The sequence below is a fragment of the Vicugna pacos genome, chromosome 2, assembly GCF_048564905.1.
Source record: "Vicugna pacos chromosome 2, VicPac4, whole genome shotgun sequence".
NCBI classification, from domain to species: domain Eukaryota; kingdom Metazoa; phylum Chordata; class Mammalia; order Artiodactyla; family Camelidae; genus Vicugna; species Vicugna pacos.
Window position 1 is genome coordinate 116,862,755 of NC_132988.1, and position 26,959 is coordinate 116,889,713.

The window sequence follows — 26,959 nt, forward strand, 5'->3', positions numbered from 1 at the left end:
TCATTTTTGCCATTTTTTTAAGATTCCATATGTAAGTGATAGCATGTGATATTTGTCTTTCTCTGTCTGACTTACTTCACTTAGTATGATAATCTCTAGGTCTATCCATGCAAATGGCATGATTTCATTCCTTTTTTGGCTGAGTAGTATTCCATTGTGTGTGTGTGTATGTGTCACATCTTCTTTATCCAGTCATCTGTCGTTGGACACTTAGGTTGCTTTCATGTCTTGGCTATTGTAAATAGTGCTGCTGTGAACACTGGGGTGCGTGTATCTTTTCAAATTAAACTTTTCTCTGGGTATATGCCCAAGAGTAGGATTGCTGGATCATATGGTAGGTCTATTTTTAGTTTTTTAAGGACTCTTTATATTGTTTTCCTTAGTGGCTGCACCAATTTACATTCCCACCAGCAGTACAGGAGGGTTGCCTTTTCTCCACACCCTCTCCGAGCTGGCCGTTCGTAATCCTCTCCCCAGTCCTGCCTGTAAAGCCATACATGCAATTACCAGATGAGGGGTGGGGAGCTGTAGATGTCTCTGGATCAGACAACTGACACCATCGAATTTGTGCTTCAGGACGTGATAAAGATAATTCCCTGTAATAGTTATGATGTAGGTGCAGGTGCTTTAGCAATGAGCAGGAAAGATGACTGAAACAAACCCTCACCGCAGTGATGTAGAGCATGTGCTGTTGCCCACTTCACAGCTGAGGAAACCGCGTTCACAGCAGGCGGTGTGCCGTGACCGGAGGGCAGCGGACTCGGGACTGGAGTGCAGCCTCTCTGTGTCTGTCTTTGTCCACCTTCTCCTGATACCTCTGTGATGCCAGCAGCGTGTCTCTCTCTGTAGGTATAAAATATCCACAGATTTTCATTTCACAAATGTGGCACTTTTCTCACAAGGTTTTTATTTGTCTTTATTGCTGCGTAAGATTGTGGACGTGTAACACTCAGAAACCCCTGCAAAGAGACTCAGGCAGAAATGTCCCCACGGCCCTGCTTTTCAGTCTGGACCAGCGCCATATCTGGGCTGTTTTTTAAAATACCCCAGCTGACATTTTATGCTTTGTTTTATTTGGGGGCTAAAGAATAATTCAAAAGCAGAACCAGATTTTATAGCCTTACAGGCACATTTCCCATCAAAGTGTCATTTTACCTGGCTCTGAAATTATGGGCCTGTCCTCAGAAAGCATCATCACAGACTTGCCCATCCTCACAAAGCTCCTAGTGCCATTTCTGAACACATGGACCCATTTTCGGCAAAATGATGTGCTCGAGCGGACATACGACCAATGCAAAGAGAAGAACCGGAAAGAGTGATCCTGGGCCCGCGAACCCAGAGGCGCCGACGGGATGCTTGCCCATAAAATGCCATTCTTATTAAATCCCGATGACTCAGGCTCCCCATCTCCTCTGTAAGGCTTCGCAGGAGTCTGCCTGGTGAGTCTCCTATGAAAGAGATCTAATTCACTTTGCTAAAAGCTCAAGAAGCCCCGACTCCTCCTTAGCTCTTTTTTTTTAAATTAAAGTTTAGTTGATTTACAATGTTGTGTTAGTTTCAGGTGTACAGCAAAGTGATTCAGTTATATATATAGAACTATTCTTTTTCAGATTCTTTTCAATTAAAAGTCATTACAAGATATTGACTATGGTTCCCTGTGCTGTACAGTAGGTCTTTGTTGTTTATCTGTTTTATATATAGTAGTTTGTATCTGCAAATCCTGAACTCCCAATTTATCCCTCGCCCACCTCTTTCCCCTTTGGTAACCATAAGTTTGGTTTCTATGTCTGTGAGTCTGTGTCTGTTTTGTAAATATGTTCGTCTCCTTTTTTTAGATTCCATATATAAGTAATATCACATGGTATTTGTCTTTCTATGTCTGACTTATTTGGTATGATCATCTCTAGGTCCATCCATGTTGCTGCCAATGGCATTATTTCATCCTTTTGTGGCTGAGTAGTATTCCATTATAAGTATACACTATATCTTCTTTATCTGGTCATCTGGTGATGAACATTTAGGTTGCTTCCATGTCTTGGCTTTTGTAAATAGTGCTGCTTCTTTTGAGAGCAGTGATAGAACCCTCATCATCATTTATTTCAGTGCTGCTTACGCACCAGGAGCCCTGCCGAGCCTTGCATGGTAACGCCTCCTTGTATCCTCCCAGCCACAGCTGGATAGGGACCATCATTCCCATTTTCCAGATGAGAATGAGACTCAGAGTAAGTTGCCCAAGATCATGTAGCTATCATAGCTGCTTTCTACCACTGCATGATGAATTCCCACTAACTTAGCACCTGAAGACAACTCATATTTACTTCCTCACCATTTCCATGGGTCAGAAGTCTGGGCACAGCTTAGCTGGCTCCTCTGCTCAGGGTGTCACAAAGCTGTGACCCAGGTGCTCGCTGGGCTGCATTCCTTTATGGACCTTTCTGGATCTAGTTGGATCAGTGCTGTCCTGGCTGTTGGCAGAATTCAGTCCTTTGTGACTGCAGGGATGAAGTCACTGTTTCCTTGCTGGAGCTCAGCTCCTGGAGGCGCCTGCCCATCCCTGCTCCATGGCCCATTCCTATGGGACAGCCAGCAAGGCAGGCTCCCTCACTCCAGCCTCCTGGGACAGCATCTGATAGGCTGTGATCACGGGAATGACTCCAGCCACCTTTGTCGTGTTCCCTCGGCTAGAAGCGTATCGCAGGTCAAACCATTCACCCTCCAGCCTTCTGTGGCCTCTTCTACAAAATGAGAGCTTGCTTCCGGGATTTTTAGGACAGATTCTTTCTTGTCATTCTGATGCCAGCCTAACGTCATGTCTTCTGAAAGTCCTTCCCTGGCCTACCAAAAACAGGTCTCTTTCAGACCTTGATTCGTACTCTTCAGAGCTCTTGTCCCTGCTTGAGATCGGGTCATGAATTCGTGTGCTTTCTGGCCTGTGTCCCCTCCTAGAAACAAGCTCCATCTGGCGGGGTCTGCCTTGTTCACTGCGTGGCCCTGGTGACTGTGGAGGGGTCGCCACCCAAATGCCTAAGGATCGTCGACTCCCCGCTGTGCTCAGAGCTGACCCAGAGGCGTGGGTCAGATGTTTAGTCCTCACCACAAAGGAAGCCAGGGCACAGAGAGGGGAGCCCTGGTGGCAGGGGAGGGGTCGGGCTGGGAACTCAGACAGTCTGTTTGAGTGGACTTGCCGGGGCAAGACAGCCTCTTTCCTTGCAGCTGGGGATCTGGTTTACCAAGCCACTCTTATCCATGCCCTGTTTGGTCCTCGTGACATGAGACGCCATGAACGGGTTTGGGGGGGACCTTTCAGATGGCGACACAAGCTCGGATGGACCACAGGACTGTTCGAGATCACACCGTGGTCAGTGGGGGACCTTGGCTGCCCCTTGACACTTACCCCCTCCTCCACTAGCTCTCCTGCTCCGCCAGGTGCGTGAGCTTCCTGGGGCTGTTGTAGCAAATTATCACAAAATTGGTGGCTTCAGACAACACAAATTTGTTATGTCACAGTTCTGGCCGGAGGACTGAAGTTAAGATGCCAGCAAGGCCAGGCTCCTCCAGAGGCTCTGGGGGGAGAACCCTTCCTTCCTCTTCCAGCTTCTGGTGGCTCCTGGCTCTCTGTGGCTTGTGGCCGCATCCCTGCAGTCTCTGCCTCTGTCATGACGTGGCCTCTTCTCTCCTTCGTGTCTGTGTCCAAACCTCCATCTCCCTTCTCTCACAAAGACAGCAGGTGTTGGATTTAGGATCCTCCCAAACCCAGGATGCCTTCCTCTTGAGATCCTTAACTAATTCCATCTGCAAAGATCCTGTTTCCGAATAAGTCACATTCTGAAGTCCTGAGTAGACATGAATTTGGGGGAGGGGGGAGACGACACTCTTCACTCCACTACACAAGGCCACCTCTCCTTAGGTCTGCCACCACCACTCCACCTTTTATTGGCTCCGACAGCTTGCTCCCCTCTGGTCCCTGCAGTCTCCGGCCAGCTGTCCACTCCCCAGCTACTCTTGTTCCGTCTTCCCCAGATGCCACAGCCAACTCTCCCCTGCCCTGTGGCATCTGCGCCACCCTACCTGTGTCTCTGTCTTCCACTGATTCTGAGCTTCAGGAGGGGAGGGACTATGTCCCGGGCATCTGCAACCCCAGCTCTCTGCCCAGACCTGCCAGGAGGAAGCATTTGAGTAACGTCCCAGAGGGAAAAGGCAGGGGTCAGAGAAAACCCGAGGCAGGGCACTCTCAGCATCAGGGGAAGTGGCAGCTCAGGCCAAGGCCCTTGCAGTCATTTTGGGCTCCTGTTCCTGGTCCACAGCCACCTGCTCCAGAATCCCCATGCCCCAGGCAAGGTCATCCCAGTCCTGGTGACACCCGGAAGAAAGGGTGTGCTTTAGCACTGGCTGCTGTGCTTTCATCCTTGACAAGTTTTCATTTCCCTTTTTTCACTTTTTCTGGAGAAACCCTCCTGGGAGAGGCCCTGGACGGGGGCCAAGTGTCTGCTGATCTGACCCACAAACACTCGACTCCGGGACTTCTTCCTCTTGTTTTGATTGTGTCAGCTCTCAAGTTCATCCTCCCCAGGGGGCTCGCTAACAGTCAATCTCTGTTCGCCGTGGATGTTTGTGAACTTGGCAGCGGGGGTCCGTTTGCTTAATGCTCGTCAATATTCATGGTCGAAAAGTCACAGTGAAAATGAACATTTAAATATATGACTTGAGTGTTGTTTTCATCCTCAAAGCCAGAGACGTTGCCTCATGTTGCTACAAAGAACTGTAATGTGTTCAGGTAGAATTGCTATGTGATAAACTCAGGAGCAAGCGCTTTTTATGTCAAAGAAAGCTGTCATCAGCCTCAAACGATTTGGCATTTCCTGCAAATGAGTGCGGGGCTTGCAGTTTTAAAATCCATGGTTTTAGAAACAAATTCACAAACTTATGAGCAAACTTATGGTACGGGGCAGGGGAGGGAAGAGTTGCGGGGGGATAAATTGGGGGTTCGAGTTTGCAGGTACTAACTACTATATATAAAGTAGATCAACCACAAGGTCCTACCATATAGCACAGGGAGCTACATTCAATACCTTGTAAAGACCTATAATGAAAAAGAATAGGAAAATGAATATATACATATACATATATGTATAGCTGAATCACTATGCTGTACACCAGAAACTAACGCAACATTGTAAATCGAGTACACTTCAATTAAAAATAAATAAATACAAACATCATTGAAAATGTATGTACATACATAAGTAAAATCCATGATCTTAATATGAAGCTTTGGGAAGTGTGTGCATGTTAATGAGGCATAAATCAGGGCTGAAGATGTGAATTGAGTTTCTTCACAGCTGTACCTCTTTCACATTCATTCTTCTGTTCCTCTCTCTTCCGTGTTTCCTGTGTGTGGACAAAGATTCTCCTCTCCACCAAACTCTACTCAGGTTCTTCTGAGTTCTTTTGAAACTAGACCTCATCTTTTGGTCTTTCAAAAGTGTCAGTCTCTTCATTGTCTAATCTTAGCAAGCCCCTTCGAAGTCGGTTTAGCCAGAACCCCCCATCCTCCAGACCCGATCACCCTTTGATCAGGTTGTTCATCCCTGGATGGTTTGATCACCCTGGACAGCCTCCAGCAAGAATCCTGCTAGGCTGGTTCAGCTAAAACCCCCCTCGCCTCTGACGTCTCCTCCTAGTAACTTTCTGTCCACTGATCCCTACCTGCTCTTTGGCTATAAAACCCCACTTGTCCACATTGTGTTCAGAATAGAGCCTGATTCTGTACTCAGGTCTCTTTGCCTTTGGTGACTGCAATTGAATAAAATCTGTTTTTACCGCTTTAAGTACTGTCCAGCCCTGGTTTTTCTTTGATGGTGTTTGCTATGAATGGCACCGTGCTGGGGATGCAGAGGCGAGGAAAGGAAAGCCCCTGCCTTTAAAAAGCACACCTTGGAGTTGGGAGCCTTTCGCTATAATGGTGACATAGAGTAGAACTTTCCAGACACTCCCCAGCCCACATTTTGCTGCCTGTGGCTCACTGTGTTACCCTAAGAAGGGATCAGCAAACTTCTAAGGGACCAGATAATAATTATTCTACAAATGAATGACTCAGCAATGTAGAAAACAAACGTGTGGTTACCAAAGAAGGGGGGAAAGGGGGAGGGACAAGTTAGAGGTGTGGGATTCACAGGCGCAAACTACTGTATAGGAGACAGATAAGCAACAAAAACGGACTACACAGCACAGGGCAGTGCGCCTGTTATCTTATGATCGTCTTGGAAGGAGTATAATCCGCAAAAATACGGAATCACTGTGCGCTGCAGCTGAAATTAACACAATATTGTAAATCAACTATACTTTGATTTAAAAAAAAAAAAGAACATTCCAGAAAAAAAAAAGATTCACACAATCCACTTGCAGTTCCAGGAAAAGGAAAGGCAAAGGAAGTAAGAACTCGGGCTCCACAAGCGTAAGAACTACTCTCCTGCTCTCTGTCTGGGCCCTCACGCCAGGGAAGAGACTGGCTCGCCGAGCGTCGGCAGGCGTCTGTCCCCAGTGCTCGTGTGTGTCATGTTCTCCTCAATGGGTGCCAGGACTCACATTTTCAGCTTCTTTGTTTTCTCTTACAGAGACATCAAGCCAGACAACATACTGCTGGATGAACACGGTAAGCCTGCTGTGAGTGCTTTATGGAGGCTCTTCCAGTGGGAGGTGGAGGCTCTGGGAATTTAGCGGGGGTCCTGGGGAGCTGGATTGTTGGGTTGATGAGAGAGCCTTTTTGGATTTCAATCCTGGTGAATGAACACCTGTGTAAATTTCTGGCCTGTGTTCTGCTGCCGTGAGTCGAGTCTAATGTATTTGAAGGTGTCACATCTGGAGACATCACACCGTTCACGTCCTGGTGAGGGGACGAGCAGGCACAAGTGGGAATGGAGTATAGGGCTGGGAAGCTCTGAGTCTCCACCCCCAGCTCCCTGACCTGTGAACCCAAGGCTTCAGAAAAGTCACTTACCTCTCTGAGCCTCAATGTCATCTTCTGTGAAACAGGGGAATGGTACCCACCTTCCAGGTTGTCATGGGATCAAATGAGATAGTGCACGCTTGGCAAACCGGACATCAGTAATCAATAATCTGCTGAGCCGTCCCTCAGCCAGGCTTGCCAAGCTGCCAGGGGCAGGTGGAGGCTGGCGGCTTCTTTCCCTGATTCAGCAGATTGGCGGTGGGCCTGGGGTTCTACCTTTCTGGCAGCTCCCGGATGAGGCTGAGACGGCTGGTTCCTGGAGAAGCTCCATGTCAGGGGCTCCCCAACTCTGGTCTTGCTGGGATCTCCTGGGGCACTTGGTGAGAATCAGAGGCCAGACCCTGTCCTGTTCAGAACACTTGGGCCTCTGCTCTGGGTCAGTCCCCGGAACGCGGCACCCAGCCAAGTCAGGACTGAGTCAGGAGCGCAGCCCAGTGATGACAGGCCGTCACTGCCGCCCATGCCAGCGGCAGCTGTGCCGACAACCGCCAGGCAGCCTTGAAGACTACAGTCGCTGGCATTGCTTCAGGGACTTGTGCCCCGAGGGCTTTGGGGAGTGGGGGCTGGAGTGAGCGGGTGGGGATCTCTCTGAAAGCTGAGTGCTGCTGAGTCATTTGGGGTGAGTCTGCCGCCTCTTCTGTGTGGCTCCCCTGGACCTCCCTCCCCCAGGCCCCGTGGGCTGAGGCCGTGGCTTCTGCTCAAAGCCTTCCTAGGACTTGTGTGTGTCACCAGTGTGTCTCAGGGAGTCCTACTCATTGTGTAAACCCCTTGGTACTGGGAGGCAGAGTCGGAGTGCTGGTTGGGACCATCTGAGCTCCCATCTCCTGCCAGGTGCTGAAGCCAGACGAAGCGCTTGGGGCAGTGGGTTGAAATCTCTGACTTCAGGATCTCTGCTCCTGAAAGGGTGGCCTCAGGGCGCCAGGGAAACTGGGCAGAGCTGAGGATGCCAATCAAGGCCCCCAGTGTGTATCTAAAAGTCAGGATCCCCAGGCCTGGATCTCAGCTGACCCCCCGAGGTGTGAGTCTTCAGGCGAGCTGCAGAACAGAAGTATCACCACCTCACAGGGTGGCGAAGGCCTGAGACAGGGCGATGAAGGTCTTCTGCTGTCACAGCCCTGGGACATGAAGGGTGCTCAGGGGGGGCTTATACTGGCTTATGTTACTCAGCTTCTCCTGTCCCTTCTCTGCTCAGGTCACAGAAGCAGGTGAAGTGAAGGGGGGAGAAGGCACAGGCTGGGCTCTGCAGGACCCGTGGCAGGGCGGTCCCCAAATCCAGGGCGCTGGTGGGCAGGGTTCTGGGCAGAGCCCTCAGTGCCCTGCCTAGTGACTGAGAGAGACTTTCAGACAAAGACCCTTCAGGCCCCAGGCAGCTTTTCGGAAGCAAGATTAAGGCAGGAACACCAGGAAGAGGAGTAATTCAGCCACTTCACCTATGAGGCAGTGCGCCTCGGGGAGCCTCCGGGGTCACCTGGGCCTGCCTGGAGGAGGGCCTGGCTTTTCCACGTGGGGAGATGGACTTTCCCAAAGATGGACAGAGAGCCAGGAGAGAGAGACAGAAGGGCAGTGCCTGCCTTTTGCCCTGTGTGTCACTGAGGGCCCTGGCTCAAAGTTCACTGACCAGGTACTGTCAGCTTTCTGTATCTGGGGGTTCCATGTTCTCAGATTCAACCAACCTCGGCTCGAAAACATTCAGAGGGAGAAAACATTCCAGAAAGTTCCAAACAGCTGAACTTGAATTTGTCCAATGCCTGCAACTGTTTACACGGCATGTGCGTGTGTATTTGTGGCTGTTACGTAGCATTTACATTGTGTTGGGTATTAGAAGCAAGTATTCGAGACGTGTGTTGGTTATGTGAAAATGCTACACTGTTTTATATAAAGGACTTGAGCATCCAGAGATTTTGGTGTTGGCGTGGGTCCTGGAACCAATCCGCTGCAGGTACCGCAGGACACCTGTAGCTCTGTCCTCGTCTATGTGCAGGAATGATTCCTTCAGTTTTGCAGACCTGCCACAGTCCAGGCATTGCACCAGGGACTGAGGGACACAGAGCCCCTGTGGTCAAGGGCCTCGTGGTCTAGGGTGGCAGTTCTCAGCCACGGCTGCACATCACCAGGAGCTGGAAAAAGTGCCAGAGCCAGGGGGTCATCCGCAGAGGTGCTCACTTGACTCATCCTGCAGGAGAATGTACTCAGTGGGGGAGATTTTTAAAGTTTTTAAAGCCAGGTGGTTCTAAGGTGGAGCCAGGGCTGAGGGAAGGACAGAAAATGAAACAGGTGACTCCAACCCAGCGGGGTCAGTGCTGGGATGGGCCGGGGTGAGGCCGTGTAATAGCAGAAGGGCAGCAAGGCCAGGGCAGGGCGAGGGCGGGAGGGCTTCCTGGATCCGGCAGCCTGAGTGGGCTCAACGCAGCACTGGGGAGCAGAGCATCCCAGAGGGCAAGTGAGATGCTCCCCTGGCAGGAAGCCGTGAGGACCCCACACGTTCTTGACTATTTCACAGCTCGCTGTGAAGTATAGAACTCACTCTTTTCTCGTGGCCTTGGGATGGATGCCTGGGGATCATAAACTTGACCTGGATCAGGTGACCCACGGCCAGGCCAGCAGAACGAATTTGTTTTCTCGTTATATTCAACATGTCTTCTACTTTCTATATTCTGATCCTTGACTTCTGCACACTTCAGGCCACTATCCACCTGCCCTAATCACCCCCAGTGCCAGGCACCAGACACCCAGGGACAGTTCCTGTGCCCAGAACCCCTGAAGTTATTCAGACCAGCCAGTCCTAAGCCTGCTTGCCCTACCCCGCCTGCTCCTTCTCACAAAAACCACCAGAAAGTTCTTGCCCCAGTCTTCTCCCTCTCCCTCTGTCTCATGACCAACCCCTGTGCTTCCCTGGGTGGCCCCCACACAGCGTGATGTGCCCTCTCCTCTTGGGATCTGTGAGTAACTCTCTTCTCCAAGGCAACTGTCTTCTAATCTGTTGGTCTTACTCTCCCTCAAAGTTTCTATGAACAGACTTCATTTCAGAGCTCTCATTAGCTGGAGGTATTTCAAAGAATTGTCTCTCCATCTGTCACTAACATATTTGTTGATAAATGCGATGAGTGCCCCCCAAAATGGCAGTGGCCAGCAGCAGCAACACCCCCTTCTCTTTTGTCAAAACACTGTCTGTGCCGTCTCCACCACGCCGGCAGGAGGCTCCGGGAAATGCGCAAGTCCGGCATGTGTTGTTTCCGGAGCTTCCGACGCAGGGACTGGGGCAGCTGCGGGGGACGTGGAGAAGGCCACCCGGGCAAGTGTGGGGGGCAGAGCTGCTTCTGCTGAGTCTGGGGAGCGGGTGTCATTCTTCTAGACGGGATTCCAGGAGCTTAAGGATAAGGGATAGGGATGTGGTTTAATGCTATTCTGGTGTCCTTGGGAGGGTTGTAATGAGGTTCTTTCTGAAGCTGCTGGGAGGGAAAGGATCCCGCACAGTGTGATGTCTTAAAGTCCTAAGGACCCCGTGCCGGAATCCGTGGTGGATGGATGCGAGGCTGGGAATGACAGTGGAAGGGGATTGGGGTGTGGGGGGCCCAGGGGAGAAGCCTAAACCAGTCAGGTTGCCATGGACTAAATGTGTCTCCACCAAAATTGATATATTGAAGCCTTAGCTCCCAGTGTGATGGTACTTGGAGCTGGGGCCTTTAGGAAGTCAAGAGGTTTGGAAGAAGTGATGAGGTTGGAGCTCCCATGATGGGATTTTGCCCCGTAAGGGGTGAAGGACCAGAGATCTCTCTCTCTCTCTCCACCATGTGAGGATACAGTAAGGAGACTGCCATGTAAACCAGGAAGAGGGCCCTCACCAAGAACCCGATCATGCTAGAACCTTGATCTTGGACTTCCAGCCTCCAGGACTGTGAGGAATAAATGTTTGATGTTTACGCCACCCAGTCCAGGGTATTCTGTTTTGGCAGCCCGAGCCAGCTGGGACACACCCATCGTGGTAGTGAGTTTCCTGTCACTGGAAGCAAGCAAAGGCTAGATGTACATTCATCAGTAATATAACTCTCCGGCCAGGTTCTGAAGAATGAACGGGAGCCTGCCAGTGAGAGGAGAGGGAGAAGCATTCTAAATGGTGCCAAAGTCTTGGAGGTGTGATGAGTTTCCATGTGTTCAGAGCAAGGAGGGAAGCACGGCTGGAGGGCAGGATGTATCAGCAGGGCTGGGAGGATGATTATTGATTATTGATACGCTCATTAAAACTTCTACTAATGGGCCTCATGCAATATCCTGGGCACCTTCTCCCTCTGAGTTTTGAACGTTTTACAGATATGGAAAGCAAAGCGCCGAAAACTCAGTTCGTAGTTGCACGTTTTGTAGTAAATTTCCACTCTTCCGAGGAGGAACTCAGAGGAGACCTTGTATGGCACTAATTTTCACTTTCCCACATCTTGCCTCAACCGTTAAAGGAGGCACACCAGGAAGTTACAGCTCATCAGCTAGCCGGGTACAGACCCCAGGAGTGGGGCTCCGCTGTCTGGCGCACCTGCTGTACGTGAACGCCTGCGTGTCCACCAGCGGGGCTGCTTCAGGGCTGCCCCAGAGCCAGGAGGAGGCGAGGGCCGGGCTGTCCCACTCAGCTCTGAAGGGGACAGCAGGGAGAGGGAAGCGCCCAGCCCAGAGAGGCTGGAGACAAACAGCTCCCCAGGTGTCCGCTGCTGACGGTGGACGGCTCTCTGGTCTTGATACAGGAAAAATGAATGTGGGGTGAGAGAATGGTCGTGTCCCAGGCCTCGGCTGAGTCCCTGGGAAGCACCCCTGAAGAAGAGAGGCAGCAAGCGGTGGGGAGGACTGTGGGGAGGACTAAAAGCGGGTCCTTGGCTTCCAGCAGGAAAGAATTCACGAGCGAGCTGCAGTGGAGTAAAGGTAGATTTATTCAGAGATACACACTCCATAGAAAGAGTGCTGGCTGGTTCAGAAGGCAAGAGAAAGGCCAGGAGGTGTCGGGGTTGGGTGCTTAATAGATACACACTCCGTAGACAGTGTCCTCACTCAGAAGAGGGAGCCAACAGTTTTTATGGGCTCGCTAATTTCACATGCTAACAAGTGGGGAAGGGGCTGGGATTCCCAGGAATTAGGCCATCGCCCACCTTTTTACCTTTTATGGCCAGCCTTAAAATTGTCCTGGCGCCCATGGGAGTACCATTTGGCAGCTATTGTATTACAATGAGCGTATATTGAAGTTCAAGGTCTCCTGGGAGTTGAATCTTCCTGTCTTGGTGCTAATGGCTGTGTCATTCTTCTAATGGTTGTGCCCTGCCCTCTGCTCTCCTGTCTCAGTCTCTGGAACTTCAGGCTACTCTTCTGTTAAAAAAAAAAAAGGGAGGTGGTGGTAGTTATACCTTCCTGACAAGAGTGCTTCAAGGCTCAGCGTGATCTTCGGCACCAGTCCTGTACCAGTTATGCAGCCGCAGCAGCAGCGGCTTACACGGGAGTGGGGGGGGGGGTGCATTTTTTTCTCCCCAGTTATCACTTTCTGTGCCTTGCTCCGACCATCCATTCACAAGCCAAAGTGATACTCTAAAGTGAGTCGGGTCATGCCTGTCCTTCTCAGAACGCTCTCATTGGAGTAAAAGCCATCTGAGCCCCTTTCCCTCTTCCTCCGTCTGCCCGGCGCCTGACTAGTCCTTGGCAGGACCGCTGTCCTCCCCCCATCCCCCCACCGGCTCCCTCTGCCGTCGTCCACAGTCCTCCCCACCGCTTGCTGCCTCTCTTCTTCAGGTCTTTGCTCACAGGTCACATCCTCAGTCCCTAACCACACTGTTTAATGCTGACAACCACCCTACAAGGTACTTATTAATGTTAGCTCCATTCTCCATCAGAAGAATCAGAGGTTTATAGAGTGAAACAACTGTCCAAATCCCATAGTAAGTGGCTGCATCAACCAGGACACCAGTGGTGTGTGGCAAGGAGCAGGGAGCCCACCCCAAATACTCCCAAGCAATACAGGGTGTTTCTCAGCTTGAATCGCTTTGGCCCAGCAGACTGCGGCTTCAGACAGGGTTTGATCAGGCTTCGGCACTAGTGTCAGCCTTATCCTAGTGTGAAGGAAAAGCCGGGCTGGTCTAACAAGATAACTCATAAATGTAAGTATCGGAATACTGATCTGAGTTCTGCTGGACTAACTTGTAAATCTAGGTTAATTAGTGTTGGTTTGCTGTTCATATATTTTGCTAGCCAGCTGGATTTTCAAAGATATGTATCTGGCTTTGGAATGTTGGTTTGCTGTCTCCCTGCCTCCACTTTTTCGTGATAATGATGCTGCTAAAGCTGTTCCATGCATATTGGCCAAATACCCCAAGCCTGTACTTTACCCTATAAAACCTCATGCGCACATCTTGGAGGTGCTCAGAGCTTCGGAGCAGAAGCCCCTCTGAGCCCGCCCGCGTAATATATCTGAGTACTCCAACCCTCCGAGTGGTGCTTGTTTCTTGGCTGGCCTGTCGTTTCCGTAACACTAGGATAGCCTTCATCTTGAGGTTGCCTTTCTTTGTGGTAGCCAGTGCCTTCTGCAGTGCTGGGGGGTCATACCCCACATCACACCGGCCAAAGGCAGAGAATATCGCTTCAGGTAGCTCCCAGGGGGAAAAAGAAAGAAAACTCTTCATTTCCTAACCCCCCTGGAAAATCATCTCCCCAGTTTTCGTTGGTCCCAGTTGGGTTGTATGCCCAAACCTGAGCCAACTGTTAGAGCCAAGGGGTGAGGTTAGCCTTGCTGGCTCCAGCTGGAGCCACATGCCCCAGCCCAAAGCCAGAGGTGCCGAGATGAGTAGTTGCTAAGATAAGGGAATCTGAGTGGCCACAAGCAGCAAATGGCCTCCGCAGTAGCACAGCTGTTTGTCCCAGGACAATCTGACCCTAAAGGTGATGTTTCTAACCACTTTGCTCTAAGCCTCTCAGCTGGGGCAAGGGCACCATCATTGTATGCACATGACGTTCTCCTAAGCCCAGAAATGCTGAAAGGCTCAACTGAAAGAGCCATCCAAATTAAGAGGGGGTTGTAAAAATTAAGAGACAGGCTTTAACTGCTTTTCAAAGATTCAAAAAAAAATTTTTCAAAACAAGTTTTTTTTCTCTTAAAGTCCAGTTTCTCCTCATGGACATTTACTGTGGCCCAGGCTCCTTCTGTTTTGTTGCTTCTCATCTGTGTGGCCTAAAATATCCCCCCAAGTCCACATAACAGGCAACAGAGTGGGGGAGGGGTGGGGGAAGGAGGGAATTCTCATGCCCTTTAAGGAAGTAGCCAGGAAGTTGTAGGTATCATTCTGCTCATATCCCATTGGTCAGAACCTGGTCATATGACCATAGCCAGCTCCAAGGGAGGCTGGGAAATGTAGTCTTTAGCCATGAACTTAGATAAAAATCTTATTTACTGTCTGAGAAGGGGAGATGAGATATTGGGAGATAACTAACAGCTTCTGCTATGGAAGATTAATAGACAGTCAAATCGGAGATAAATAAGCAAAACTTAATAACTTTTTATTATAGTAAAAACAGCTAGATAGAAAAAAAAGTGACCAAAACTATATAATACCTAGGGAGAAACTTAGCCAGGGATTTACAAGGTCTAAATGAAGAGAACACCAAACATACACTGAAGGAATAAAGCAAGGATTAAATGAAAGGCAGAGCATGACCCTGGGTGGATTACATGTCCACACTTCCCACACAGATGCGTAACAATGTTAATTCCTATCAGAATCTTAATGGAAGTATTTCCTAAAGCTGGACAGAATTCATCTCCAACGAATAAATATCTGAGAGTCACAAAGAAAACACTGGAAAAAAAACTATCATCAAATATTATAATGGACTACACATCTATTAAGTGAAATGAATATAGTTCTGGTCCAGCAATAAATCATAGGGCAATGGAACAGAAGAGACACTCTATAAACAGATCCACATGTACGTGTGACTTCATGTAAAGTGAAAATCACATCACAGTTATTGAGAAAGGATGACTTTTCCAATAAATGTTGAGACAAATGGCTATCTTTTTGGAAGAAATAAAATCAGAATGCTCTATCATACCGTATATAAAAATATGATTGAAAGATTTAAGTATAAAAGACAAATTATATACATATTAGAAGAAAATATCGAAGAATATGTAAAATCTTGGAGGTGAAATAGGTTTCTGGAAACTGGAAAGTTTTAAGAAAAATAATACTTGGGAACTATGAACATAATATATTGTTTGAATTTTTTAAACTTTCGTATGGGAGAGATCCTACAGACAAAGTCAGAGAACAGACAGTAAGCTAGGAGACTGCATCTGTCAGAGATGGAGCAGAGAACAGGGCAAATGTACTGAATAGACAAGGAGCTCTGATTGAAAACTGACCAGGATTCTAGACAGTTCACAGGGATACTGGTCACATGAAAACTGTGCGGCCTCATCAGCACTGAGATACCATTTCTTACCATCAGCTAACAATCAACAAGTAAAATTATTGATAGTGTTGGTAAAAGTGCAGAGAACCCTCTTACATTCTGTTTACAGCACCATCAATAATCACTTTTAGAAACATAAAATACATACACTTTGATCTGTCACTCCCTCCTCTGGGAATTTATCCAGGAAATAAAAGTACCAGTATATAAAGATATGTTCAAGAATGCTATTGCTGCATATTTTATAAGAACAAGACAAGCAAGCAAACAAAGCTGGAAACAGCCTGAGCACTGTAATAGGAGAATTGTTGAATAAAATATGATACAGTCGCCCTGTGCAACACTGGCGAGTACAGGGCCACAGTTTCTTACCTGAAACTCTTGGGGCCAGATATGCTTTCACCACTCAGAAGTTTTCAGATTTGAAAATATACTTACATTAAATACTATATCATCATAATCTGAAAATAAAGTGTCTAATATATAATATATAATAATATTTTAAATAATGTATACCATGTATAATGTAATATATACTGTATACCATGTATCAAGGCTTAGGGAACATCTTGTAATCAAATATATAAATATTTCTATAGCAGAAGATGAATATTCACCCTAAGAACCAACAGAGCTATGAAGAGAAGTTCTCGGTCAGGTTTATCACCAAGCGAATGACAACAGAAGAAAATTGGATTTAGAATGCAGGATAAGGGATTGTGGGTCTCATAGGTAGACCTATGTATCTTGATTTGGAAATATATCCTTGATAAACGGTTAAATGCAAAAGTAACTTTTAGAATAACCCATGGAATATAATCTCTTTACTGTAAGAACAAACCAGAGTCCCAGCATATGTGGACGTATGTTTGCATAAGCAAAGGGAGAAATAACGGAGGATTGAGTGGATCAGTGAGTGTATATGGCGAGGAGAGGAGACGCTGGGGAGTTGAAAGGACAGATTCAAACATACTTAGATTCTGTGACTTGTAATGAGCTGGCATTACTTTCATACTGCAAATATTTTTAAAAATTATAAGAGGGGGAGAAATGATAAAAACCAAGTAAACACCACATTCCAATAAATTCGCAGTCTTGTTTCAGACTGTGATGTATGTGAGAGTAGGTGGACATCTGAGTCACATCTGCACCCCACACCTGTACGTTCCCAAACACAGGAGCACCACTGGGAGTGGGTTCTGCAATCTTCGAATGTGGCATTTATTTGGTTTTCTGTCATTTCTCCCCCTATTAAAACCACCAGATATAAAAATAGATAAAAAACAAATTTCTTCTGTATAGCACAGGGAACTATATTCGATATCTTATAATAACCTTTAATGAAAAAGAACATGAAAACAAATATGTGTATATATATGAATGGGACACTGCTGTATACCAGAAATTGACACATTGTTACTGACTACGTCAATTTGAAAAATAAAAAAGGAGACGAAGAAATGAGGAAATGAGAGGGTGAAGGGGTGGGTTGGCCCTGGCTGAAGAAAATGAGATCGGAAGCACACCTTGGCAAGACAGTACTGCTAAGAGCAAATGCTTGTAAGAAATCCTCTTAATGCCTGTGTTTTGATATGCTCTAACCATTTCAGGTGTGTTAACTCCCCAACAGCCCTCTGAGTTGGGCATTTTGCTATGTCATCATCCCCATTTTACAGATGAGAAACCCAAAGCCCAAAGAGATTAAGTTATTTGCCCAAGGTCACATAACTGGTCATGACAAAGCTGAGACCCAGACCAAGGCAGTGTGACTCAGCGTCTGTGTACCCAGCTACTGCGCTGCACTGCCTCTCTGCGGACAGGACCACGGGTTCCTGAGTGGGAGGGATGCTCAGCCCAGCCCCAGGGGCCAGAGCAGGCTGGGTGTTTGTAGGGATGCTACCTGGGTGGGGACATTGTGTGTCTAGCCAGAAAGAGTTCCCAACAAAGTCCTGGCTCAATGACATAAGCTTTATCTGCAAGTACCTAAAAGGTTCTGCAAATCATCACTGAGTACCTCCTGCTGCATCTCACCTGGGGGCACTGGACAGAGCGCCTGGCAGAGCAGGTCGCTCACACATTAGTGCTGGCAGCTGAGCCTGAGATTTGAGATTTGCACGTGAAACTGCTGGTGCTTTTTCTGTCCACTGTGACTGATCACATCAGGCAGCCTCTCCCGGGAGACTCTCAGACAGCCTCATTACACCTGCTCCAGCGGCGGTCTGTCCATCTCTTGGAGGTGCCCTCCAGGGCCTCCCAATGTTCCAGTTTTGTATATGCCACCCCTCTATGTATTTAAGTCCTACCATCCCAAACACAGCTCTCAGATATGATGAAAATCCAACCATTTTCACATGATGTGATGACAAACAGAAAGAAATGTGAATGCATGTATATCAGGTATTCAGCGGTCTCAGAGAGCTGGTTTTATTTTATTTTGTTTTGTTTATTTTTTTAATTCTATAGTACTTCACAATTTTCAAGTTACACACACATGATTTCATGTAATCCTGTAATAACCTTTTTAAAAAAATCCCCTGTATCATTCACCTTCCCTTTCCCCACTGGTAACCCCTAGTTTGTTCTCTGTATCTGGTCTGCTGCTTTTTTGTTTTATTCACCAGTTTGTTGTATTTTTTCGATTCCACATACAAGTGACATCATACAGTATTTGTTTTCTCTTTCTGACTTGTTTTCACTGAGCATAATGCCCTCCAAGTCCATCCGTGTTGCTGCAAGTGACAACATTTCATTCTTTTTTATGGCAGAATAGTATTCCATTATATATATGTATATGTATATGTATATTCCACACCTTCTTTATCCATTCATCTGTTGATGGACAGAGCTCTCTTTATATCAAATAAGTTCCCCCAGAGAGCCAGTACCGCCCATTTGGGATTCACCCCGCCCCCACCTCTCACCCTCCTGTGTCACTTTTTCTTTTTACCCTCACATCTCCTTGTCTCCTTCCTTCTTCTCTGTCCCTCTTCCTTCCCTCTCAGGTTGTTTGAGCACCTGTTACAGGTACACTCAGTCTATCCATGTCTCATCTGCAGCCATTACTTTAGGCTGGGTGAAAGATGGGTCTCAACCTCTAAGCCCACTTACCACTCAGTTTATCAGAGACAGAACTATGGCCCCCACTGAAGAGCAGACAGACCACAGAACAAGGATGTCCTCAGAGCATGAGAACCCTCTCTTCATGCCCCTCCCCCAACCCAGTGTTTCCCTAAGACAGGGATTCTGGACTCGCCTGCCTTTTTTGCGGGCCGGGAGGAATTAGGTTCTTATTTACTTATTTATAATGGAGGTACTGGGGACTGAGCCCGGGACCTGGTGCAGGCTAAGCACGTGCTCCACCACTGGGCTATACCCTCCCTCACTGGACTCACCTGTCTTTATTTATCAGAAGCTTTTTTAAATCTCTGGGCCAGTGCCTCTAAACTATAATCAATGAACATTTTATTATGTCCTCAACGTAAGTCTATTTGTTTATTAATAACATGCATGTACCACCAAAAATTTACATTATAAAATTTGCACATAAAATAGGTATTCTTCATCTGACATATGTATGTATATTTTTTTGGAGGGTAAGAATATTTAAGTTCTACTGTCTTAGCAAATTTTAATGATACAATACAGTGTTATCAAGTATAGTCAGCATGTTTTACGTTAGCTTCTCGAACCTTCTTCATCTGAGAGCTGGAAGTTTGTTGCCTTTTACCAGCCTTTTTCTACTTCCCCACCCCCAGCCCCAGCTGCAACCACTTTTCTGCTCTCTGTTTCTATGAGTTTGATGGTTTTTCAGACTCCACGTAGAAGTGATACCATGCAGTCTTCCTCTTTCTCTGTCTGACTTACCTCACATAGCATAATGCCCTCGGGGTCCATCCACTTTGTCCCAGATGGCAGGATGGCCTTTCTCGTGGCTGAGTAATACTCCATTGTATATACGTACCACATTTTCTTTGTCTGTTCGTCTGTTGATAGACATTTAGGTTGCCTCTGTCGCTTGGCTACTGTGAATGATGCTGCCAAAAATAGATACTTTCAAAGTATCTGATAACATGCTAGTGTAAATAGAAGCTGCGGTATTTTCGGTATTTTCGTCCTGTACCCACCCTCACAGACCACAGCTTTAAATCTGGCAAGAAAGTAACCCATCTGCCTGCAGCTCTGCTAACTGCTGTTTCTGCTCTATCTCCAGGGCACGTTCACATCACAGACTTCAACATAGCAACGATCGTGAAAGGAGCAGAAAAGGCTTCCTCCATGGCCGGGACCAAGCCCTACATGGGTGAGTGTTCCAGGACCCCTCAGGCCTCAGCATTCCTCTTCTGCTTTATCGTCCTACCCCTCACTCACCCAGTCTCACCACTTCACCTGGTTCCAGCCATGCCCTGTCTGTACCATGCTCTCTCACACCTTTGACCTTCACCCAGTCTGTCTCCCCTGCCAGGAAGACCTTCTCCTGTGTTTTCTAGAGGACTCCTACCCAGCCAGAAAAGTTGGCTCCAACTTAGGAAAAAAACAAACAAACAATAAACCCTTATTCTTTAAACTCTTACAGTGTTGTGGGAATGTAATGTTGGTGTTGGCCATTTGGGATTTATATCTTAGGTACACAGTGATCCTCCAATGTGTAGTTTCAGGTTGTTTCTCTTTAGAACTTTTGATGAAAATGTCATTTTTAGCATACAGTCTGTCCCCTTACTGTAGTTTTCTTTGTTAAGGATGCCTACTACCTGAATGTTGGATCTTCTTTGCCCATCTTCAGTACTTGCCATTTTCAAATCTTCCATATCTCTTTCTTCATCTGTTTAAATTTTTCGCAGTTTTTTCCTTCTCTTTATTTTAAAGCGTTATCTGTTGTGTTTATTTGCTTTGCGTGCTTTCTAGCAAAGTATTTATTACTGAAATAATTTTACCTTTGTTTCTCTGGCCATATTTCTACATTTTTAAATTACAATGTATGTATTCTTTCATGTCGTGCATAATTTTCTTAATGTCTCTATTAGTTACTAATTCTTAACGTATGAGTTATCAGTTGCTACGTAACAAACCAAATCAAAACCTAGTGGCTTAGAATAATAGCAATCTATTATTCATCACAGTTCTGCCGCTTGACAGAGCGGTTCTTCTGCTGGGTTTGGCTGGGCCTGCGCATGCAGCTGCTGGACCAGCCAGGACCGCTGTGATGAGCGGGCCCCTCTCTCTGTGTGGTCCTTCATCCTCAAGGGGCCCACAGTGGGTTTGCTTACATGGTGTCAGAAGTTTCAGGGAGAACCCAGCTCCTACAAGCTTATCAAGCCTCTGCTTGCTTCACCTTTCCTGACGTCTAATTGGCCAAAGCAAGTCACATGATGAAGACCAGGGACCATGTGGGAGGGGACTGCACTGGGCATGGATATCAGTCGGCCTGATCCACTGGGGAGCTGTTAACAAAACAGTCCACCGCACTGTCTTTTCTGATGCACTTTCATTGTACACTGTTACTCTGCTCTTTTCTTCTCCTTTATCTTTGATACTTTCCTGGAACTTTGCTGTTGCTCATTTTCATGCAATATTAGTTTTCCTAAACCTTTGGAAGATGGTGTCATTCGGGGTGGCTTTGCCAACTTAACAGACTTGCCTCTTCTGTTCTTTATGTGAAGGGTCACAACCCAAGGCAATTTGCTACCTGGGAGCTCCTGGCCCGGTTCCACTCGCCCGCTTCTCTCTGGACCGCCTCTTCCTTTGGCCTGTAGGGTCCCCGTCTTGCTCAATTTTGGTTTCACTCTCAACAGTCTCTCCTGGGGATCTTTCCTAGAAGGAAGCACCAGCTGGGTTGATGGAAGGGATTTTGTGTCACAGATTCTCCTGCCCCTGCAGGGCTCACCAAGGGCCCTTTCCTCTCGCCTGGGGTGGGCCTGGGCACGTGCTTCCTGGTCCCAGCTGCCGTTCTCAGGTTGGCCAGCTGGCTTCCCAGTTAATGCCCGCTGGCTGTCTCGCAGTTCTTGGTCCTCTGGTCCAGCACATGCTGCCCTGTCTTTCCTGTTTCCTTCTGTACAGAAATCACCGCCATGGAGGGCTTGTCACTGTTGCTGATTTGTCCCCACCTGCTTATATTTTGGGATTTGGGGGGATGACTTGGTTTTGTAGTGAGTGTCACCCGTGGGTTTTGGTTTAGCCATGTATCTGCTCTGCCAGTTTTCAACGTGTGGATTGTGGAGATTCAAAGACTATGTCATCATCTCTCCAGACTCCACAGCATCATAAAGGTGTCATTCATCTTTAACTTACTAAGTTACATGAGCGAAGTTTGGCAATGAATAATGGTAGAAACAATACTTTTTAGTATTTACATTATGCCAGGCATTCTACCCATAACCTTATTTAATCCTTATTATTATTTAATTATAAAGCATGAAGTCGGCACAATTATTTACTCTCATTTTAGAGTTGAGGAAACGGGCTGGGAAAGAGGCTGGGTGACCCGCCCAGGTTGACGCTGGTGGTGAGAAAGGCCCAGGTCCGTGTGAACACCAGAGGGTGCACAGACGAGTGGGTCTGTTCAGTTCAGAGAGTCCTCTTGGGATGCTGAATACAGACCCCAGTAAGGCTTTCACTGTTGATGATCTTTCTGAAACCCCTCTCTAGAAGGATCCAGAAGGATCCAGAGTTGGGGTAGTTCCATCCATGGAGGTCACTGCTTTATGATTACAAGATCAGATGGGCAGGACTCGGAGATGGAGAATGGGCGTGAAGGAGGGGATAAGGTCACCTCCAGGCTTCTGGGTGGTGCACTGGAGTGAATCCCAGGGATGTTCTCTGTGTAGGGGACACCGCAGGAGCAGCGGGCGTCGGGGGTGGTGGGAGGGCTGCGTTTGAATGTGAGGTGCCTGGAGGAACTTCAGAGTAGTCAGGTGCACTCCAGCATCTGGAGGGTGATGTGGACCGGGTCTGTGCACTGGGAGGTTGCCAGCACAGGGATGCAGCAAGGCCGTGGCAGCGACAGCAGCCCCCAGGGCGGACACAGGAGAGGAGAGCACTGATTCCGAGCCGGGAGCACCTCGCCAGGAGGGGCAGGTGGAGGCAGGAAGAGTCATCATCTGCAGAGGGAAGGCGGGGCCGCTCTCCCATTTGCAGTTTCCTCCATTAGCCTGTGCATTTGTTCCAGCTGCCTTTGGGCTGTTTCTAAAAAGCAAACTGATCTCCAGGAAAGTAGGGTCTGGACCACTGGAGAAATTCAAGACAGTGTTCCCCAGCCCTGACCTTTTTGCCCCTGCTTTGCCACCATGTGCTGCAGATTCTCCCAGACTGCCTCAGTGTCATGCCCTGGCCTCCCACTGATGTCTGAGGCAGCCCTATCCTGGCTCTTAGCCTCTGGGAAAGCAGGCCAGTGGTGACCCAGTTGGCCATTCTCCTCAGTGGTCCCACCTTCAAAAAGGAGAAGAAAACCGACATGTATTGAGACCCTACCACATCTGTCATTGCGTTGGATTAAATGCGAAGATCCACGTGATGTTTCTACATCTCTTTCATTTTATGTATGAGTTATCTGAGGCTCAGAGAGGTTAGTTAACCTCCCTAGGGTCACACAGCTGGCACATGAAGGAGGCAGAATTTGAAGCCATGTCTTTTTGGGTCCAAAGTCCAGGATCTTACCACTATGCCAAGCTGCCTTTTTAACACTTAGTTCTTGTATCAGAAAGCCATATTTCTCAAACAATAAAAAAGTGTATTGTCTCAGCTGTACCCAGGATTGAGAGCTTCTGGTGTCCTTTTAATTCAAGGAGCTTCAGTACAGAATTAAGGAACTAATGCACCAGAGAGATTTTTATGGGATTTAGAGGGCACAACTGGTTTATCAAACGGATGTATTTTCAGAGACTGTAGGGGCTGGCAGTGCCAGGCAGCGGGAGGTTGGCAGGGAGGATGGGGCTGAGGGGCGCCCTCTCGATAAAGGCACACCCTGCAGATCCCAGGCTGTCAGTTCCTGATGCCAAGTGACAGGCGTGCTGATTTCGTTCACTTGAGCTGTTCAGTTCAAAGGCCCAATAACAAGTTCCCAGAATGTTCCAAACACGGATTCAGGGACCAGGTTGACAAGTAAGCTCCCACAGGTTGCTCAGGAAGGATGATCCCAGAAGAAACATTTGCATAGAATTGAATTTTCATTAATTAAAAGAGCAGATGGAATTCACAAACAGGGGGAAGAGATCTGCCTGCAAGGTGCCAGATTAGAAGTCAGAGGCGTTCCAGCAGCCGCCCAGGCCTTCAGAGTTTGTTCATCGGAGGTGAAGTGAAGAGCTGGAGTGTCCTTTCAGCAAACACTGGAGTGTTATGGGGGCGGGGCCCAGAGCCAGGCACTGGGGCGCAGGGGGGAGCGATGCCCTCCCAGGCCTCGGGAGCGCAGCATCTGCAGGGCGGACAGCTGTGCGGGCAGGGATACACACAGGTCCCAGAGAAAATGGGTGCCCTAGGAAGTGACCACCTGAGTTAGACTGGGAGCTCACCTGCCGTGTGGGGACGAGGAGAGACCGTGTCAGCCCGTGCAAAGGCACAGGGAGTGAACCAGCACTGTGTGCTGGGGACTCCAGCAGCTCCGCGTTTTTATGGCTTACAGAGCAAGAGAGGGTGGGCAGGAGGGTGCGGCCGGCCAAAGCCCCGGGGGTCTTTGAACAGCAGAAAGCTCAGCGCAGGAGATGGTGGTGATCAGATTTGCAGGGTTGGTCTCATGAGTGGCCCTGGAGAAGCAAGTGGGTAACTGGACGTCCACGGATGGGTCCCGGTGAAGCATGGGGAGACGTGAGTGTCTCCCACGTCTCCGCTGGCCCCTGGGAGATGCACCTAGCTGGTAGCTGATGTTATCACTGTTGTTATTGTTGCTGTTGTTGCTATTTGGATGACTGATGATTTGGTTTAAGCCAAGCACTGGAGCCCACAGCCAAGTCATGTTCCCTTGCGTCATGGAGCCGACAGTCTAGTCGGGGAACCAGACCCCCAGACAAATCCTAGTTCATGATAGGATCTCAGTTGGCTGGGGATGGCGGATACAGATGGCACTTGTGCCCTGTCAGTACTCACCAAATGTGAGTCCCCTCCCCAGGATGCTGCAGTGAGCAAACACGGATGGTTGTGGAGACACCATGCGTGGCCCTGCTTGGACTTCCCTTGCAGAAATGATGGAGGTTAAGCAAAGTGAAGTTTGCTGCCCTCCGTGCGAGAAAAAGTGACAGAACCAGCGTTCAGACCCAGGCAGTGAGGCTCCAGGGCCCAATATCTTTACTGAGAACCTGCCAATCATCCATCCATCCATCCACCCATCCATCCATCCATCCTTCCATTCAACAGAGATTTATTGATACATCTTTGAACAAACAGGAAATATTCTTGCCCTTATTGGTTTAGCTGTTTGCAAGGGAGACAATCACTTTACAAATCATCAAACTGACAAATACATAGTTTGAGATATTTATTTTTTGAAGAACAATTTCCAGGCAGTAAAATGTACTCTTTTAGTGTATAGTGCTATGAATTTGAACAAGCATACACAGTCATTATAACCACCACCATAATGAAGATACAGAAGAGTTCCATCACCTCCAAAACGCCCTCATCCCAGCCCTTGGCAGCCAGTAATTAATTTTCTACCCCTATACTTCTAACTATTCCAGAAAGTCTAAAAAACAGAATCACAGTGTTGAGAACCTTTTGAATCTGGCTTTTTTACTGAGAATGGTGCTTTTGAGAGTTAGCCGTGTGGTGCGGGTCAGTAGCTTCCCTTTTGATTGCTGGTCAGAACTCCGTGGGATGAGTAGACACCATTGGTTTATCCATGACCAGCTGTAGGAGATTTGAGTTATTTCTAGTCTTATAAAATTATAAATAATCCATTTGCATACAGATTTTTATATGAACTTAATTCAAACTTCGTTTTATATGAACTTCTACTTCTCTAGAATAATTATCTAGAAGAGGGACTCCTGGGTCATTTGTAAGGGTACATTTAACTTTCTAAGACTCTGACAAACTGTTGAACATAGTTTCATTTGTTTATTTGCCATCCATGCACCTTCTTTGTGAAATATCTGTTCAAATCATTGCCCATTGATTTATTGGATTGTCTTTTTGATTATCAAGTTTTGATCATTCTTATACATTTTGGGAATAAGTCCATGTATTTTGCAAATATTTTCGCCAGTCACTGACTTACCTTACTGGAGTCTTTTTAAAAGCAGATGTTTTAAATTCTAATGAAGCCCAATTTTCCTTTTTCATTTATTAACCTTGGGTTGGGGGGGCGTATCTAAACAGCTTCTCCTCACATGAGGTCACAGAGATTTTCTCCTCTTGTTTTCCTTGGTTTTTACATGTAGAGCTGTAGTCCATTTTGAGTTCATTTTTGATTACGGTGTGAAGTGTAAGACAGGCTTCATTTACTTGCAAAAACTGTACACCTGTTCCAGCACCATTTGTTGAAAAGACTGTCCTTTACTGCACTGCTTTTGCAACTTCATCAAAACTCAATCGACCATAAACGTGCAGGAGTGTTTCTGGATGCTGTTCGTTCCCACTGATCTATCATCTGTGTATGTTTTAGCTGATCTCACACTTTCCTGTAGCTTCACTGACACTTAAAGTCAGGTAGTGAGAGTCCTCCAACTTTTTTCTTCTTTTCAGAATTATTTTGGCTCTCCTGTATCCTTTGCTTTTTCACATAAATTTTAGAATCAGTTTGTTGGTTTCTACTAAAAAAAAATCCCGCTGGATTTTTGTTAGCATTGAACTGAGTCTATAGATCAGTTTAGGGAGAGATGACATCGTAACAATGTTGACTCTTGCAATCCATGAAGAGAGAACCTCTCTCCTTATATTTAGGTCATTTTGGATTCTTTCATCAGTGCTTTAAAATTTTCAGCAAACCAGTTTGGAAAATATGTTGTTATATGTGTATCTGTCTTACGAATTTTGGGTGCTATCCAAGTGGTACATTTTTTAAAAATTTAGTTACCAGGTATTCATTGCTAATCTATAGAGATATGACTGATTTTTGTGTATTGGCCTTGTATTGTCCTGTAATTTTGCTAAGTTCACATATCAGTTCTATCAGTTTTTTTAGTAAATTCTTTAGGCTTTCTGTGTAGACAGTCATGCTTGCAATAGAGGCAGCTTTATTTCCTCCTTTCCAGTCTGCATGCCTTTCTTGTTGCCCAGGCTAGAACATTTCATTTACTTGGTCTTGATCCTGATTTGAGCCAGAAGTCAGATCGGTTTTTGTTTGTTTATTTGTTTTGTTTTTACTGCTGAGCGTGATATTAGCTACAAGTTTTGTAGTTGATCCTCGTCAGAGTGAGGAAGTTTCCTTCTCTATTTCCAATTTTCTGAGGTTTTTCATCATAAATGAATGCTGAATTTTGTCAAATACCTTTTCTGCATCTATTAAGATAATTATATGGTTTCCCTTCTGTAGTCCCTTGAAATACACTGATTTTGGAATGTTGAACCAGCCTTACATTCCCAGAGTAAAGC

The 26,959-nt window shown here is 47.2% G+C and overlaps 1 protein-coding gene and 1 long non-coding RNA gene across 6 annotated transcripts in view; one reads left to right on the forward strand and one right to left on the reverse strand.

Annotated features, from left to right (window-relative positions):
- STK32B (serine/threonine kinase 32B) overlaps positions 1–26,959 on the forward strand; it is a 310,710-nt gene that overhangs the window by 235,347 nt on the left and 48,404 nt on the right. For 4 of the 5 annotated variants that reach the window (XM_006216367.4, XM_072946368.1, XM_072946373.1 and 1 more), the window contains 2 exons: positions 6,615–6,652; positions 19,653–19,742. In XM_006216367.4, coding sequence (XP_006216429.2) covers positions 6,615–6,652; positions 19,653–19,742 — 128 coding nt within the window. The remainder of the gene's footprint in view (positions 1–6,614; positions 6,653–19,652; positions 19,743–26,959) is intronic. The other variant, XM_031686033.2, reaches the window with a different exon arrangement.
- LOC140700627 (uncharacterized) lies at positions 664–2,416 on the reverse strand. The gene is made up of 2 exons (XR_012079088.1): positions 2,327–2,416; positions 664–843 (listed from the first exon to the last, which is right to left on the reverse strand). It is a non-coding gene; the product is annotated as an uncharacterized lncRNA (long non-coding RNA).